Raw genomic sequence first — 14,356 nt, forward strand, 5'->3', positions numbered from 1 at the left:
CGCGCAAAGGACCATAAATCTTTCGTAGAACTTTTCTCTCGAAAACTCGCAACGTCGACTCATCAGATGTTGTCATTGTCCATTCCTCCACACCATATAACAGGACGGGAACAATGAAGGACTTATAGAGTTTGGCGTTTGTTCGTCGAAGGAGGACTTTACTTCTCAATTGCCCTCGTCCATGCATCCGCACCAATAGCAAAGTTATGACTGTCAACAATGACGTGTGAGCCATTCCGCGAATGCGATGACTGTTTGTTTGATAACAGCAGATATTCCGTCTTGTCCTCGTTCACTGCCAGGCCCATGCGTTTTGCTTTCTTATCAAGTCTGTAGAAAGCAGAACTAACTGCGCTAAGCGCGACGTTTGAGGCCAATGATATCAATATCATCAGCAGCTGTACACTATTATAGGAGATTGGACCTTCTCTATTTAGCGCTGCAGCTCGTATTATGTCCTCCAGCAAATAGATTGGAAAGTCACACGACAGTGTCTCTCTGTCCTAAACCTCGCTTGGTACCGAACTGTTCAGACAGGTCCTTCCCGATTCTGACGGAACTTTGGTAAGGCAATCAGTTTGTTGACGAAGGATACTGCCTTTCACACAATACGCTCGATAAGACCTTATATGCTATACTAAGGAGGTTTATGCCACGGTAATTGGCGCCTTTTTGTAGATTGGGCAGAGCACACTTAGGTTTCAATCATCGGGCATGCTCTCATCCTATTTGAATAGCTCGCCGTATTTGAATAGCTCGGCCGCTAATTCATCGACGCCAGCCGCTTTGTTGTTCTTCAGAGGGTAATTGTTGTTCAAAATGTGACAACTTGTGACAAGGACAGGGGGAGGGGTTAAAAAGTCATTTAATTCATGTGACGTAATTTATAGATAGCCCCAAAGCATCGCACTCGAACAATAATAATAATAATAATGAATAGCAAATAGTACTTTTCTAAAGCAGTGTGCTTGAGTTTTGCTGTCAAGAAATTGACACCTTGACTTGAACGAATTAGTGGTCTCATCAACTGCAATATAAATATGCTACTGTGATCAAATCGAAATTTTGATTGAATTTTGTCCATTTCTTCTCCTTCAAAGTAATCCTCTCCCGCTGCAATACAACGAATTTTCCAGTCATCATAGCACTAGGAAAAATCGTTCGTCGTGATGGCCATCAGAGCCTTCTTCGATTCAGCTTTTAAGTACTACTACTATTTATTTATTTTGTCTGTTCTTTTTAAATATTACTGATAATAGACACATCCACTTTGTAATGGGAAATATTACCAAGTGTTGCGTCCTTCCGAAAGTTCTTTAATATGTTCTTGCGTATTTCCTGTTCGGCTAAAAATGAACTACAATTAATCGACAGCCTTTGTATAGCACACATAATTGATTTTAAATTCCCATTTGTAAGGAGGTACTAGAGGAACGATACTTAACAGAGCTTTTATCATAATTAACCCCAGTTGTCACGCCTTCTCACGTTATTTTAACGGTAGCAATTAGCCACAAACTTCGATGACTTCACATGGTTTCGTAATTTCAAAGTCCATTCATGTGTAGACAGTTGTGGAAGAATATCTTAAGCAGCGAAATATAAAGTAATCCAGAAATGAACAGCAGTTCGATTGGTGGCAAGAAAAAGCCTTACAAAAACAATAAATGCAAGGGGATTCTTAAAATCATTGGCGATTATGTAACACAATTTTTAGGGCAAACAACACTGCAAGGACTCATTTATGTTGGCAATCCGCAATTGCGCATCTGGGAAAGGTAAAAAAAAAAATTATCACAAAATCTTCTAAGAAATGCCAACAATTAAAAATAGGGCTTACTTTCTCATCTGGTTTGTGACTGTTATAACTGTGGCCATAAATTTTGCGACGAACGTGTACACGCGTTGGGAAACGACACCGGTTATTATTGGCTTGGAGGCGCATACGACTCAAATACGCACCACACCCTTTCCAGCGATCACTATCTGTAACATGAACCAAGCACTGCGCAGCCAAACTGAAAACTTTACGCGGTAATTGCCATGAAATATAATAACGTTCAACGCGGAATAGTTCCTCTCTCTCTACAGACATTCGTTGGGCTATGCCATGACTCAAAAGATATGCTTTCAAGACGTGGATTATAGTCAGTTCGATGACTTAAAACCCGCCTCAAAGGACGACACGTTCACGAACTTCATCTGGCGCGTGGTGAAAACAAAGATTTCTTGTATTTAATTTTGCAATTAGTGGTTCTTTCTCTCCGCAGAATGGTCAAACGTGCGACAATATGATTGTCTATTGCCGCTTTGGCAACAAGGAAGACCGTTGTACTGATTTCTATCGAGAGGTACTTATGGATGAAGGAATTTGTTGTGCCTTCAATATCTTACATCCATCCTATTTATACAAGGGAAAGTGGGTTATGCCCTACTTAGTTGTAGCTACAGCTCTAAATTACTTAAAAGTATTTGTGTATTCTTCAGATATATATTTGTGCGTGATTTCACTTCTTCTATTGGCACCATACCTGTAGACTGGAATTTAGAGACTGGTTATGCCGATAAGCTGCCGCTTTACTATTATCCTCGTACGGCCGTCGGTAATGAATATTTTATCTTCGAATGATGCAAAGTTAGAGAAACTGCGAAATAATATCATGTTCTGATTTCAGGCGCAGGTGTTACTTTGGGATTTACTTTCGTACTCAATGCTAACCTTAGCGAATATATTTGTTCGTCAACGTTCAGTACCGGGTTGAAGGTAAGTTAACGAATTACAATTTTTCATAAGTATCAGTTTTGGTTCAAAATGTTGTAGACCATTTCCTAAATAATTATTATATGATCGTAAATCCAATAGTTATAATATCTATTAATCCTGTATTGCGTTATTCATCCCATAGATTTTCCCTTTTTCGCCGGTCAGCAATTTAACATGCTTCAAATTAACTAATGTCGAAAGTATTTCCCATATTTGGACGTAGAAAATAATCCAACCCTTTCTCAATTCAATTTAATTTCTTACTCCAAGAGAGCTAGAGTTTTTCTCTTTATGTAGATATAATCTTATTTCGCTTTTATTTTAACCTTTCTTATATTCTTTCGTCAAATCAATTTTGCTAAGTTAACCTTCGGACAGGAATAGGTGTGACATAGTCGCATTTGAGTCGTCACTTCTCTTTTTTCTTTCTTTGAGCTCTGCTCTCTTCAATACACTAGTTGATTTCGATCAACAAATCTATGGACAAATATTTGTATAAATCAGTCAGCACAGTTGATTTATGACAATAGGATCTTTGAAAGGCCATACTTAACATTTTGAAGTATCGAAAACATCTGCAGATCTGTTTTATTTAAGTTCGATATAAAACCATGCGAACAAAATTACGCTCTTCAAATAGTGCTTAACTTGGAAGCCGCGTGCTTTTCTATCCAGTGGCAATTAATGGGGTTATTTTACCGTGTCTATACATTGTTTCATAAATTATAAAATTTTCATTACTCCAATCACCAGGTGATCCCTCACAATCCCATCGACACACCGCATGTTAAAGAGACCGGGTTATCCGTCCAACCAGGTTATCAACATCGTTTTCGGTTGAACATCGACAGTTCAAAGGCGCTGCCTTCGACTCGCAGTATAACTCCAAAACGTCGCCAATGTCTCTTCAATAACGAACTGGAATTGTTATATTTCCGTTACTACACAAGACGGAATTGCGAAATGGAATGTGATTCTAAATATTATCTACGTCGCTGTCAGTGCATTCCATATCACATGCCACTCATCTATCCCAACGCCAGTGTCTGTCATGTGAAAGATTTTAATTGTGAATCCAAAGCCGAGGCGGAGGTCAATGATGAGCAGCACGTGGCTTGTAAGCGAGAGTGCTTACCGGGTTGTTTCAATTTGGAATACTTTCCAACTGTCTACCGGACACCGCTGGCAAACACGTCTTTTGTTTTTAGAGATGAGTTCTTTAGAAATTTCACAAAGCAAGAAATACATGAAAACTTCGTTTTGGTGCAAGTTTACTTCGCCGATGATTTGTTTAGATCCAAAATTAGATCACCGTATACCAGCTTTACGGATTACCTCTGTAAGTTGCCCGGAATTAATGTTAAATAATTGAGAGTTCCCTTTTTACTTCAATTAGCACAAACTGGTGGCATTATGAGTTTGATGGTTGGTTTCGGGGTTATATCAGTACCTGAGTTCTTCTACTTCTTCTTTATTCGCCCAATTTTCGATTTGATATTGAGGCGACTGCCATGTGTTGTGCGTCGAGTGACTGCAAGGAAACTTCGAAAAGGTGCAAATGGAAATGGACTTCTTTTGGGTAATAAGGTATGAACATATAAAATGTGGATCTTTATTCTACGTGCAATAGCCATAAAGTGATTTTTATTATCTGCAGCATCCATTTTTTGCGAGAAAACCATTAGCCAGGTGTCGTCGCCCTTTGAAGCCTTTCAATGGTTATAACAGCCAAATGTTATACAATGGCTTAATGAAAAAGATGTCAATACGAAATGATCAAATTTTAAATATCGATATGGAGAAGGAAGGTTTGTTTCCTTACACAGAATGAACCGTTGATCCTCCTGCGAAGCCTCTTTTTAACATATTCTACCCTTGTTTCAAAACAACGCATACTATATCCACCAGAATTTCGAGATAAAGCTCTGATTTCAGAAAATAAACTCTGTAAACACCTTAGCTGGAATTATCAGGAACATCTTCAAGTCAAGATAACTTTACTTATTACTTGAAATTGAAATAAAGCTAAAATATAGTATAATTTTTGTCAGGTGTTTTAAATTTTAAAAGTTTTCTAGTTGTCAAGTTTTCAACAGGGTGAATTACGTTCAAAACAAAGTTTGTAACACCCAGAAGGAAACGTCGGGCACTATGTAAAATAGATATGTGAAAGATCAGCGTGACAATTTGATTTCATTTAGACCCTCAGATTTTGAGATATTGATCTGAATTTTTGCACACGTATTTTTCTCTCCAAGAACGTACTCATTTTTCGGAACCGTCCATATAGGACCTTTATAGCATATATCTGTCATTTAAACTAAAGTTTTTATATGGAAAATTTTTTTAATTGTGAAGAGTACAGTTACAAACTGAAGTTAACCTTTTTTCTTGTTCTTAGTTAGCGTTAGTTTTAAATATGTTTATTATTAATATTATTATTAAGAGGGCTGGTTAGGTATGTTTCCACATGTCACAGGTTAATCCGCAGACAAATCTAATAAACGACGATTCGGAATAAATTTCACATGTTTTTGTATATCGCATTATTAATACTATTGGAAGCTTTTGCTTCCGACATACTCGTATTGTGGGAACATTTAATGTTCGATCACATCACGTTTAAATGATTGAAATTTAGAGATAAACTAAAAATCAATCTGTTTCACGCTTACGCTCTGTCTGCGTATACAGGCCTACTAACATTTAACTGTTATTACTAGTTTTATTCGGCGATTTTTTGGACCAGAGTATTTTCTACTTTTGCTCTCCACATTTACTTTTTCTGGCAACACCATATTAGCACAGTTTCAAACCTACGAAGCTTTATTGTTGTTGAAAGCTCTCGCATCATGCCTATTTTAACATAACACTTCGGCAACCCATGTAGGTTCGAACAGCAACAAAACTTGTTGTGTTCATTCATAGATGTTTTAAGTTCTCTGGTTCATTTAAAGTCCATTAAAAAGTTCATTTGTTTTCAGTTCAACAACAACTTTCGAGTGATACGGTTGGTAATTTTTATCGGTAAGGCATTTGGTTATACGTCAATTGATGTTTGAAAGAAATAATAATTTTCGCCGCTTTGTTGTTTAATTGAAAGTAATTCTTGTGGGTAGTAATATTGACTATGTATATTTACCGGTTTTAAGTCACTCAATCTCAAGTAAAAATATAATTTGTATGTGTGCGTGTGATTGTGTATGAGCTGCGGACGAACCAGCATAAAAGGAAACGTAGATCGCTCTTAATGTGCAACAACAACAGAATAACAAAGAAGTAAAGAAAAGTGTGGAAAAGATAAAATATCGCGATTGTTCTTCGACTACAAGTCGTATACATACTTATGTACATACACATAGACGTGTGTTATAAGATAATAATAATTCTGTGCATAAAATGCTTTAAGTGAAGCTCAGTGCGTGCGTGTTTCTATTGTTAATACAGCTGGTATTATTTTTATTTCCATCTAAAAGCTAAACGAAGTTTATTCACACTATTGTGCCTATACACACACCTCACAAGTTATTGGAATAGCCAACCACTGCAACCCAACCAAACGAGCAAACTTTCTACATACGTCTGCGGGACTTTCACTGCAACTGAAATATTTTACTGCTAATTGGAAATGTAAGTTTTTCACTCGCAGCCGCTTCGAAAATGTTTATGGCTCTTGCCATAAATACCGCCACTCGTTTACTGCATCAAGGTCACTTGCAAACTCACAAGTCGTCGGGAGTGTGTGAATTGCTCCATCTGCAAAGCGGCGCACAGTTTGAAGGCCATTGTGCGTGATCGTGTGAAAATTACTTGAATGTTTGGAAATTTCATACATACATACCTATGATGTACAAGTGTATACATAATTATGTATGTATGTATGTATATGTATTTATATACTCCGCAATAATACATACATATTTGCTTCGCTAATATGCAAGGCGGTCTGAACTGCAATATATCATTCATCCAAATACATATACTCTCTTGGTAGGTGCATATGTACATTTCCACTATAACCAGATCAGTTCACATTCGATATTTGATCAGTTGTGTTTTAGCTTTATTCATCACGTATTTTTTTATCTATTGAAAACTCCCTTTAGGTAGTATATTCGCGTTTTCTCTCATCACATGACTCTCTGTCTGAATTCATTGCCTTTTATTTGCCCACCTCTACTTTATATCAATTTTTATTGCATATGCTACTTATTCATATTTGTACATACTATATCCATACATACATATGTACATGCATATATAAATTGTAGATGCGTTCGTTTACACATACATATGTATGTACATGTCTGAGCCACTCTTAGCAAGAGAGAGAGAATACCATGGAGTAGAATAGAAAGAACTTTAGCATATCAGCATATTATTAGAAAACAATTTTTAATGACTATAGAGAATTTGAAATTAAAAACTTAATTAATAATTAAATTTTGACAAATTAATACCAATCTGAATTTCACAGAATCTGATAATAAACTAATATGCATGTGCTTTTAAAATGATTGGATAGGCCGTCGTAAATCTACAGTTGTGTATGTTATGTAGCCGGTTAAAGACCTTACAATAAATATATCGTGAGTTTTGCTATAGTTTTCCAAGTGGTAACCACGCCTTTTATGTGAATATAGTTTTCTTAAGGAGTTAGCTACAGTAGGCGCTTACTGGTTTGAACTTTTCTCCTAAAAAAAATTGGGCTAAGGTTACGAGGCCCTTCAGACCAAAAACCAGTACTTTTATCGCAAAACAAATAGTTAGAAGTGTTGCTCTATATCTTGAAAATAAACCATAATAAAGCCCAAAAAGAGAGCTATGCCAACTCTCATATCATTTCAAGTTGAGGTCCAAAATCAAGTTGACTGCATTGTGTAGGTTTGGTGTTTTGCAGCTAGAAATACCTGAACGGCTAGATTGAAATCTTGCCAAACGGAGACGTAATAAATTATGAAATGACATTATAATTTATCAAATGTTTTTAATAAGTGTATTCAAGTCATACATTATCTCAAATATACCGTAAAGGGCAATCACTGCACTTGAATAACTTTAGTCCAAAGCTTATAAAAATACGTCCTCAAATTTTCTTTTTCATAGATTGGCATAATTTCATTCATTTTCAACAACTACAACCAAAAGTCAATGAGCACGGCGACTCAATGTCGCTTCACCACACCTTCTTGTTTAACGGGCTTAACTTCTATTTGCCTAGATGGTGACAACCGCCAAAAAGAAACAAAAAGAAAGTGGCTGTTGTCTGCCCGTGTGAACAGTTAAACAAATATTTTGGGTGCTATGACGACATTAACAGTAATGAGAACAAGTAAGGAGTCGGGGGCAACCGAACATTTTATACTCTTGCAATTTGCAGCCAAGGAAAACCCCTAAGCTGTAAAACGTCAACTAGAGGTCAAGTATATACAATATTTTAGGCACAAAGGCATGTTTTATAATTTTCATTGAGATAACTTAAATATTTGGCCGATATATGCAGAAAAAGACACCAGGAAGTTGGAAATTCTTCATATTAGGTGTATGGGGGCTCAAGAAAATTTTGACCCGATGCAACCTATTTTTGATGCACAGAATTACTATCGTCAGGAAAGGATTCTGTCTAAATTTCATTTGTATATCTCACACATTGACCCATAATAAGGTGGCATGCACTAAAGGAATTATTCGTGCAAAGTTTAATCCCATTATATTAATTACTTCTGGATTTGTGTATTGGAAAGTGAACGAATCAAGTGCAATTTAAATTTGTGTTATATGGGAAGTAGGCACGGTTTTAGTCCGATTTCGCCCATTTTCTTAACGTAAAGTAAGAATGTTAGAGGAGTACTACGTGCCTAATTTGGTCCGTCGGGTCCCGAGATAGGTGATTTCACCAAATTGTGGGCGTTGCCACGTCTTTCAAAAAGCCCTCTCGTACCATCTCGGAGGTAAAATTCAATATCTCAGGCGTAATTCTTCTCTTCTTAATTGGCGTAGACACCGCTTACGCAATTATAGCCGAGTTAACAACCGCGCGCTAGTCGTTTCTTCTTTTTGCTACGTGGCGCCAATTGGATATTCCAAGCGAAGCCAGGTCCTTCTCCACTTGGTCCTTCCAACGGAGTGGAGGTCTTCCTCTTCCTCTGCTTCCCCCGGCGGGTACTGCGTCGAATACTTTCAGAGCTGAAGTGTTTTCATCCAATACGGACAACATGACCTAGCCAGCGTAGCCGCTGTCTTTTAATTCGCTGAACTATGTCAATATCGTCGTATATCTCGTACAGCTCATCGTTCCATCGGATACGATATTCGCTGTGGCAAACGCGCAAAGGACCATAAATCTTTCGCAGAATTTTTCTCTCGAAAACTCGTAACGTCGACTCATCCGTTGTTGACATCGTCCAAGCCTCTGCACCGTATAGCAGGACGGGAATTATGAGTGACTTATAGAGTTTGGTTTTTGTCTGTCGAAAGAGGACTTTGCTTCTCAATTGCCTACTCAGTCCGAAGTAGCACCTGTTGGCAAGAGTTATCCTGCGTTGGATTTCTAGGCTGACATTGTTGGTGGTGTTTACGCTGGTTCCAAGATAGACGAAATTATCTACAACTTCAAAGTTATGACTGTCAACAGTGACGTGAGTGCCAAGTCGCGAGTGCGACGACTGTTTGTTTGATGACAGGAGATATTTCGTCTTGCCCTCGTTCACTGCCAGACCCATTTGTTTTGCTTCCTTGTCCAGTCTGGAGAAAGCAGAACTAACGGCGCGGGTGTTGGGACCGATGATATCAATATCATCGGCATACGCCAGCAGCTGTACACTCTTATAAAAGATTGTACCTGCTCGATTAAGTTCTGCAGCTGGAACTATTTTCTCCAGCAGCAGATTAAAAAAGTCTAAAACCTCGTTTGGTATCGAACGGCTCGGAGAGGTTCTTCCCGATCCTGACGGAGCTCTTGGTGCCGCTCAACGTCAGTTCAGGCGAAATTAGTTATTGATTTACTGCGCTTTTAGTAGTTTTGAACGGTACCGTTATATGGTGAGTAAATGGAGTTATCTTCCGGCTTCATCCATTTTTACATTGTCGGTAGGAGTTCTTATAGTATTTGCGTTCAGCAAATTTGCTTATTGTAGCTTTAGAAGTTTAGGATATGTGTTCATTACACATATTAGAGGGCGGGGCCACGACCACTTTTTTTGAAAAACTTTTTGCTCACAGGTGCCTCTTGCTACTGCAATCTTCTGTGCCAAATTACAGTTCTATATCTTGATTTAGTGCTTAGTTTCGACACTTTATATGTTTTCGGTTGATAACGATTTGTGGACGTGGCAGTGGTCCTATTACGCCCATCAACGAACTCGTACTTTTTTTGTTCCACGGAACCCGCATACTAAGTTTCATCGAGGTATCTCAATTTTTACTCAAGTTCCAGCTTGCACAGACGGACTGACAGATAGTCAACCGGATTTCCTCTTTTCAGCGTCATCCTGATCATTTATATATATATATATACAGTAGAGGCCCGCTAATCCGGACACGGCCTAATCCGGATTTCACTGTAATCCGGACAGAGTTAAAAAATTCAAAATTTCTATTATGTCCCTTGTAATCCGGACCGACATTCGCTATCAGTATTCTCTAATCCGGATCATATGTTTAATATTCACTACATTCGCTTCGCACTTTATTTCGCCACTTATACGTGCGCTTTGTTTCATACTCGTGTGAATCCCCAATATTCTGGAAATTACTTCCTGCTCAAACATGGGTGTCTGCTGTAGAAATAAGTGCTCCAGGGAGAAAAACCTCTAAAGAGAGAGTAACATTTCTTGCTTGAGCAAACGGTGATGGCACACATAAACTTAAAATGGTGGTCATTGGATAAGCGGAAAATCCCAGAGCTTTTAAGAACTGTAGCGATGTTCCAGTTGAATATTACTCGACAAAAAATGCCTGGATGATTTCAACTATTTACGTAAAATGGTTTCACGAGTCGTTTGTCAAACAAGTAAAGGATTTTCAAGCGGAAAACAACCCAGATGGAAAAGCTATTTTACTAGTTCATAATGCTTCTTATCACGCATCGATTGCGCAGCTTACGAGCGATGATGGTAAAATTATAACCATATTTCTTCGACCTAACTACACAGCTCTTATCCAACCAATGGACCAAAACGCAATACGTTTAACCAACCGTTGTATTATCTCAAAAGCCTCTTGGTGCATATCCTGTCTTTGGAAGAAAATGATGTTTCCAAAGTTATTAAAAATCTCACAATAAAGGATGCTGTTTTTTTGCTTGCGAATTCTTGGGACAAGCTGTCGTCTGATACAGTAGCAAAATGTTGGCAAAAAATTCTTCTCTATTCAGGGACAATCTGAAATTAGTGAATGGCTTATTGGACATAACGACCATTTACCCCTCCATAGTGACGACGATTCCTCCGTTGAAGAAGTCGAAAACAATGAACCAAAAGCTAAACATGAAGACGCTATTAAAAGCTTCAGCACCTGTATACAATGGTCAGAGGAAAATAACGTTGACTCGGACAGTTTGTGTATTCTTAGAACGCTACGGCAGCGAGCAATGGAGACTAAACAAAAAAGCGTTCACCAAACAAAATTAACCGATTTTTTCAATTAAATTTAGAATTTTATTACATCGCTTGATACATACAAATTTCTAACGTTTATTTTCAATGCATTGTTTTAAGTTTGTTTTTTGAAACATGTGTATTATTTGTTATAATAAACAAACAGAAATTTATAAATATTTTTTCTTAATACTTAGTTCTGATATGTCTTTGGTAATCCGGACTCCCTTATATTCCGGATAGGGGTCGGTTTTAATTGATCCGGATTAGCGGGCCTCTACTGTAATCCTATATGTAAAAAGATAAATTTATCCCAAATTCGACTTCTGATTTTCTTCAAGAACTATTTTGGGTATGATTGGGTATTGAACGAGTTAAGCGCAGCATAGTAGAACAGTTACACACGAAAACATACATACAAGTATGTACCACATCATTGTAATTTTGACTTACTTTCGTTCATTAAAGATGTTAAACACTTCTTTTTCTAATATATTATTACAATAATATTATATGGAATATATGATGATGTATTTTGTGAGGTTATGTAAATTTTAGTTCCTGCTACTTTGAGATAACATTCTTACACGTTTTTACAGATTTGCGCTGATTATAGAACAGTATTAATTTCTCTAGGATCGTCAATCTTTAACAGGGAGCTGTATCTTAGCGACGTCTAAACTGATCTTGATAGTGTATTTTTAGGGGTTATATAAAGTTAGAAGTCCGAAAAAAATCTAAAATATCAGAATTTTTCTGATCCAAAAATATATTCACATATTATGTATCTTTTAACAGATTTTAAGGCTTATATCGGTATTCTGCTTGTCACGATTGTCTCATGTCTGTAATTGTCACAATCGTAATTTACTATACAGTATACTACTATACTGTATCTGCCAGAATACCAAAATGAGACTCCTGACTAATAGAATCTCCTGGAATTAAAAAAAACAAACAGATTTCGTTAAAGTAAAAATTAAATATAGTAATTAGTTTGAGAAATAAGCAAATACAATTTTTTGACAAAATGGCGGGGTGTAAAAAAAGAACTTCAATTTTTTATAAAAAATATTTATGAATTAAAATAAAATTATGTTAATCATTATAATAATATTTAAGAAGATGGTTAGAATGTCAGACTAATCGGTTTAGCCGTTTTCGAGTAATGTTGGTCACCGGCTTTGAAAACACCATTTAAAAAAAGAAAACGAGTTTAATGTTTGGATCGCACATCCAAGCATTCTGAGACGTCTTTTCAAATTTACGTATAACTTCGGAAATATTCACCGGAACGATATGAAATTTTCTGTGTGCATTCCTAAACATACATATGTATGTATGTACATATATTAATAAAATAAAATAATAAAAATATTTGGAACAGTATATAACCGCTTAGGTTCGGTTTAGGCTATAAGATGATGAAATACTTAAATATAATAAAACCGCACAAGAAAGCTTAAAAATATATTTTTCAGAAGGCCAACACTAACCACAATGTTCCAAATTTCTCAAAAAACACCAAATTACATTTGCTTTCATGTAAAAAAAAATCAAAAAATGCAACGTAAAAAAATACACAATCAGTTTGCATATAAATAACGGGTGATTTTTTTGAGGTTAGGATTTTCATGCATTAGTATTTGACAGATCACGTGGGATTTCAGACATGGTGTCAAAGAGAAAGATGCTCAGTATGCTTTGACATTTCATCATGAATAGACTTACTAACGAGCAACGCTTGCAAATCATTGAATTTTATTACCAAAATCAGTGTTCGGTTCGAAATGTGTTTATCGACAAATTTTGTTCAGCGATGAGGCTCATTTCTGGTTGAATGGCTACGTAAATAAGCAAAATTGCCGCATTTGGGGTGAAGAGCAACCAGAAGCCGTTCAAGAACTGCCCATGCATCCCGAAAAATGCACTGTTTGGTGTGGTTTGTACGCTGGTGGAATCATTGGACCGTATTTTTTCAAAGATGCTGTTGGACGCAACGTTACGGTGAATGGCGATCGCTATCGTTCGATGCTAACAAACTTTTTGTTGCCAAAAATGGAAGAACTGAACTTGGTTGACATGTGGTTTCAACAAGATGGCGCTACATGCCACACAGCTCGCGATTCTATGGCCATTTTGAGGGAAAACTTCGGACAACAATTCATCTCAAGAAATGGACCCGTAAGTTGGCCACCAAGATCATGCGATTTAACGCCTTTAGACTATTTTTTGTGGGGCTACGTCAAGTCTAAAGTCTACAGAAATAAGCCAGCAACTATTCCAGCTTTGGAAGACAACATTTCCGAAGAAATTCGGGCTATTCCGGCCGAAATGCTCGAAAAAGTTGCCCAAAATTGGACTTTCCGAATGGACCACCTAAGACGCAGCCGCGGTCAACATTTAAATGAAATTATCTTCAAAAAGTAAATGTCATGAACCAATCTAACGTTTCAAATAAAGAACCGATGAGATTTTGCAAATTTTATGCGTTTTTTTTTTAAAAAAAGTTATCAAGCTCTTAAAAAATCACCCTTTAGTTTATTAAGAAATTTATTCTTGCAATATACATATATATTAGGGTGTTTCTATTTTTTTTTTTGTTTTGAACTATTAAAATTTTTCAGCCCCGTCACGAAATTTCCTTGGAAATACCCTAAAAAAAATTCTCTGAAAATTTTAGCCCTTTACATTAACATTGCGATGCCATAAATACCTCTGATCTGTAGGAATTTAAAGATAAAAACTCACGATTGTAGTGTATTTTCTATGAAAAAATTTTATGCTTAATGTTAATATTAAGGGCTAAAATTTTGAGGGAATTTTTTTAAGGTATTTCCAAGGAAATTTCGTGACGGGACTGAAAAAAATTAATCTTCTTCTTCTTAATTGGCGTAGACACCGCTTACGCGATTATAGCCGAGTTAACAACCGCGCGCCAGTCGTTTCTTTTTTTCGCTACGTGGCGCCAATTGGATATTCCAAGCGAAGCCAG

General features: G+C 36.9%; 2 protein-coding genes across 7 annotated transcripts in view; both read left to right on the forward strand.

The window, feature by feature from the left end:
- Positions 1-1,175: 1,175 nt before the first annotated feature.
- On the forward strand, positions 1,176-4,730 carry LOC105221886 (pickpocket protein 28). The gene is made up of 9 exons (XM_029548584.2): positions 1,176-1,778; positions 1,834-2,034; positions 2,092-2,212; positions 2,271-2,419; positions 2,488-2,603; positions 2,676-2,764; positions 3,518-4,103; positions 4,161-4,351; positions 4,422-4,730. The coding sequence occupies exons 1-9, from the start codon at positions 1,618-1,620 to the stop codon at positions 4,593-4,595; spliced, it is 1,788 nt and encodes a 595-aa protein (XP_029404444.2). The 5' UTR covers positions 1,176-1,617; the 3' UTR covers positions 4,596-4,730.
- A 950-nt stretch (positions 4,731-5,680) lies between these two features.
- The window catches only part of LOC105221877 (annexin B11), a 28,966-nt gene continuing 20,290 nt past the window's right edge, over positions 5,681-14,356 (forward strand). For 2 of the 6 annotated variants that reach the window (XM_049455993.1, XM_049455996.1), the window contains exons 1-2: positions 5,681-5,791; positions 6,241-6,394. The gene's annotated coding sequence lies outside the window, so the exon portion shown is untranslated. Of the gene's footprint in view, positions 6,395-14,356 lie in introns of all 6 variants that reach the window. The other 4 variants (XM_049455997.1, XM_049455994.1, XM_049455992.1 and 1 more) reach the window with 4 other exon arrangements.

This window comes from Bactrocera dorsalis, chromosome 4 (assembly GCF_023373825.1).
Source record: "Bactrocera dorsalis isolate Fly_Bdor chromosome 4, ASM2337382v1, whole genome shotgun sequence".
Lineage (NCBI taxonomy): Eukaryota > Metazoa > Arthropoda > Insecta > Diptera > Tephritidae > Bactrocera > Bactrocera dorsalis.

Excerpts from the sequence above, each read along its gene's own strand:
- LOC105221886 (XM_029548584.2), top strand. The coding sequence starts at position 1,618 with ATGAACAGCAGTTCGATTGGTGGCAAGAAAAAGCCTTACAAAAACAAT. Across the intron at positions 1,779-1,833 it reads CAATTGCGCATCTGGGAAAG|GGCTTACTTTCTCATCTGGT; the intron begins GTAAAAAAAAAA and ends AATTAAAAATAG. Across the intron at positions 2,604-2,675 it reads TTATCCTCGTACGGCCGTCG|GCGCAGGTGTTACTTTGGGA; the intron begins GTAATGAATATT and ends TTCTGATTTCAG.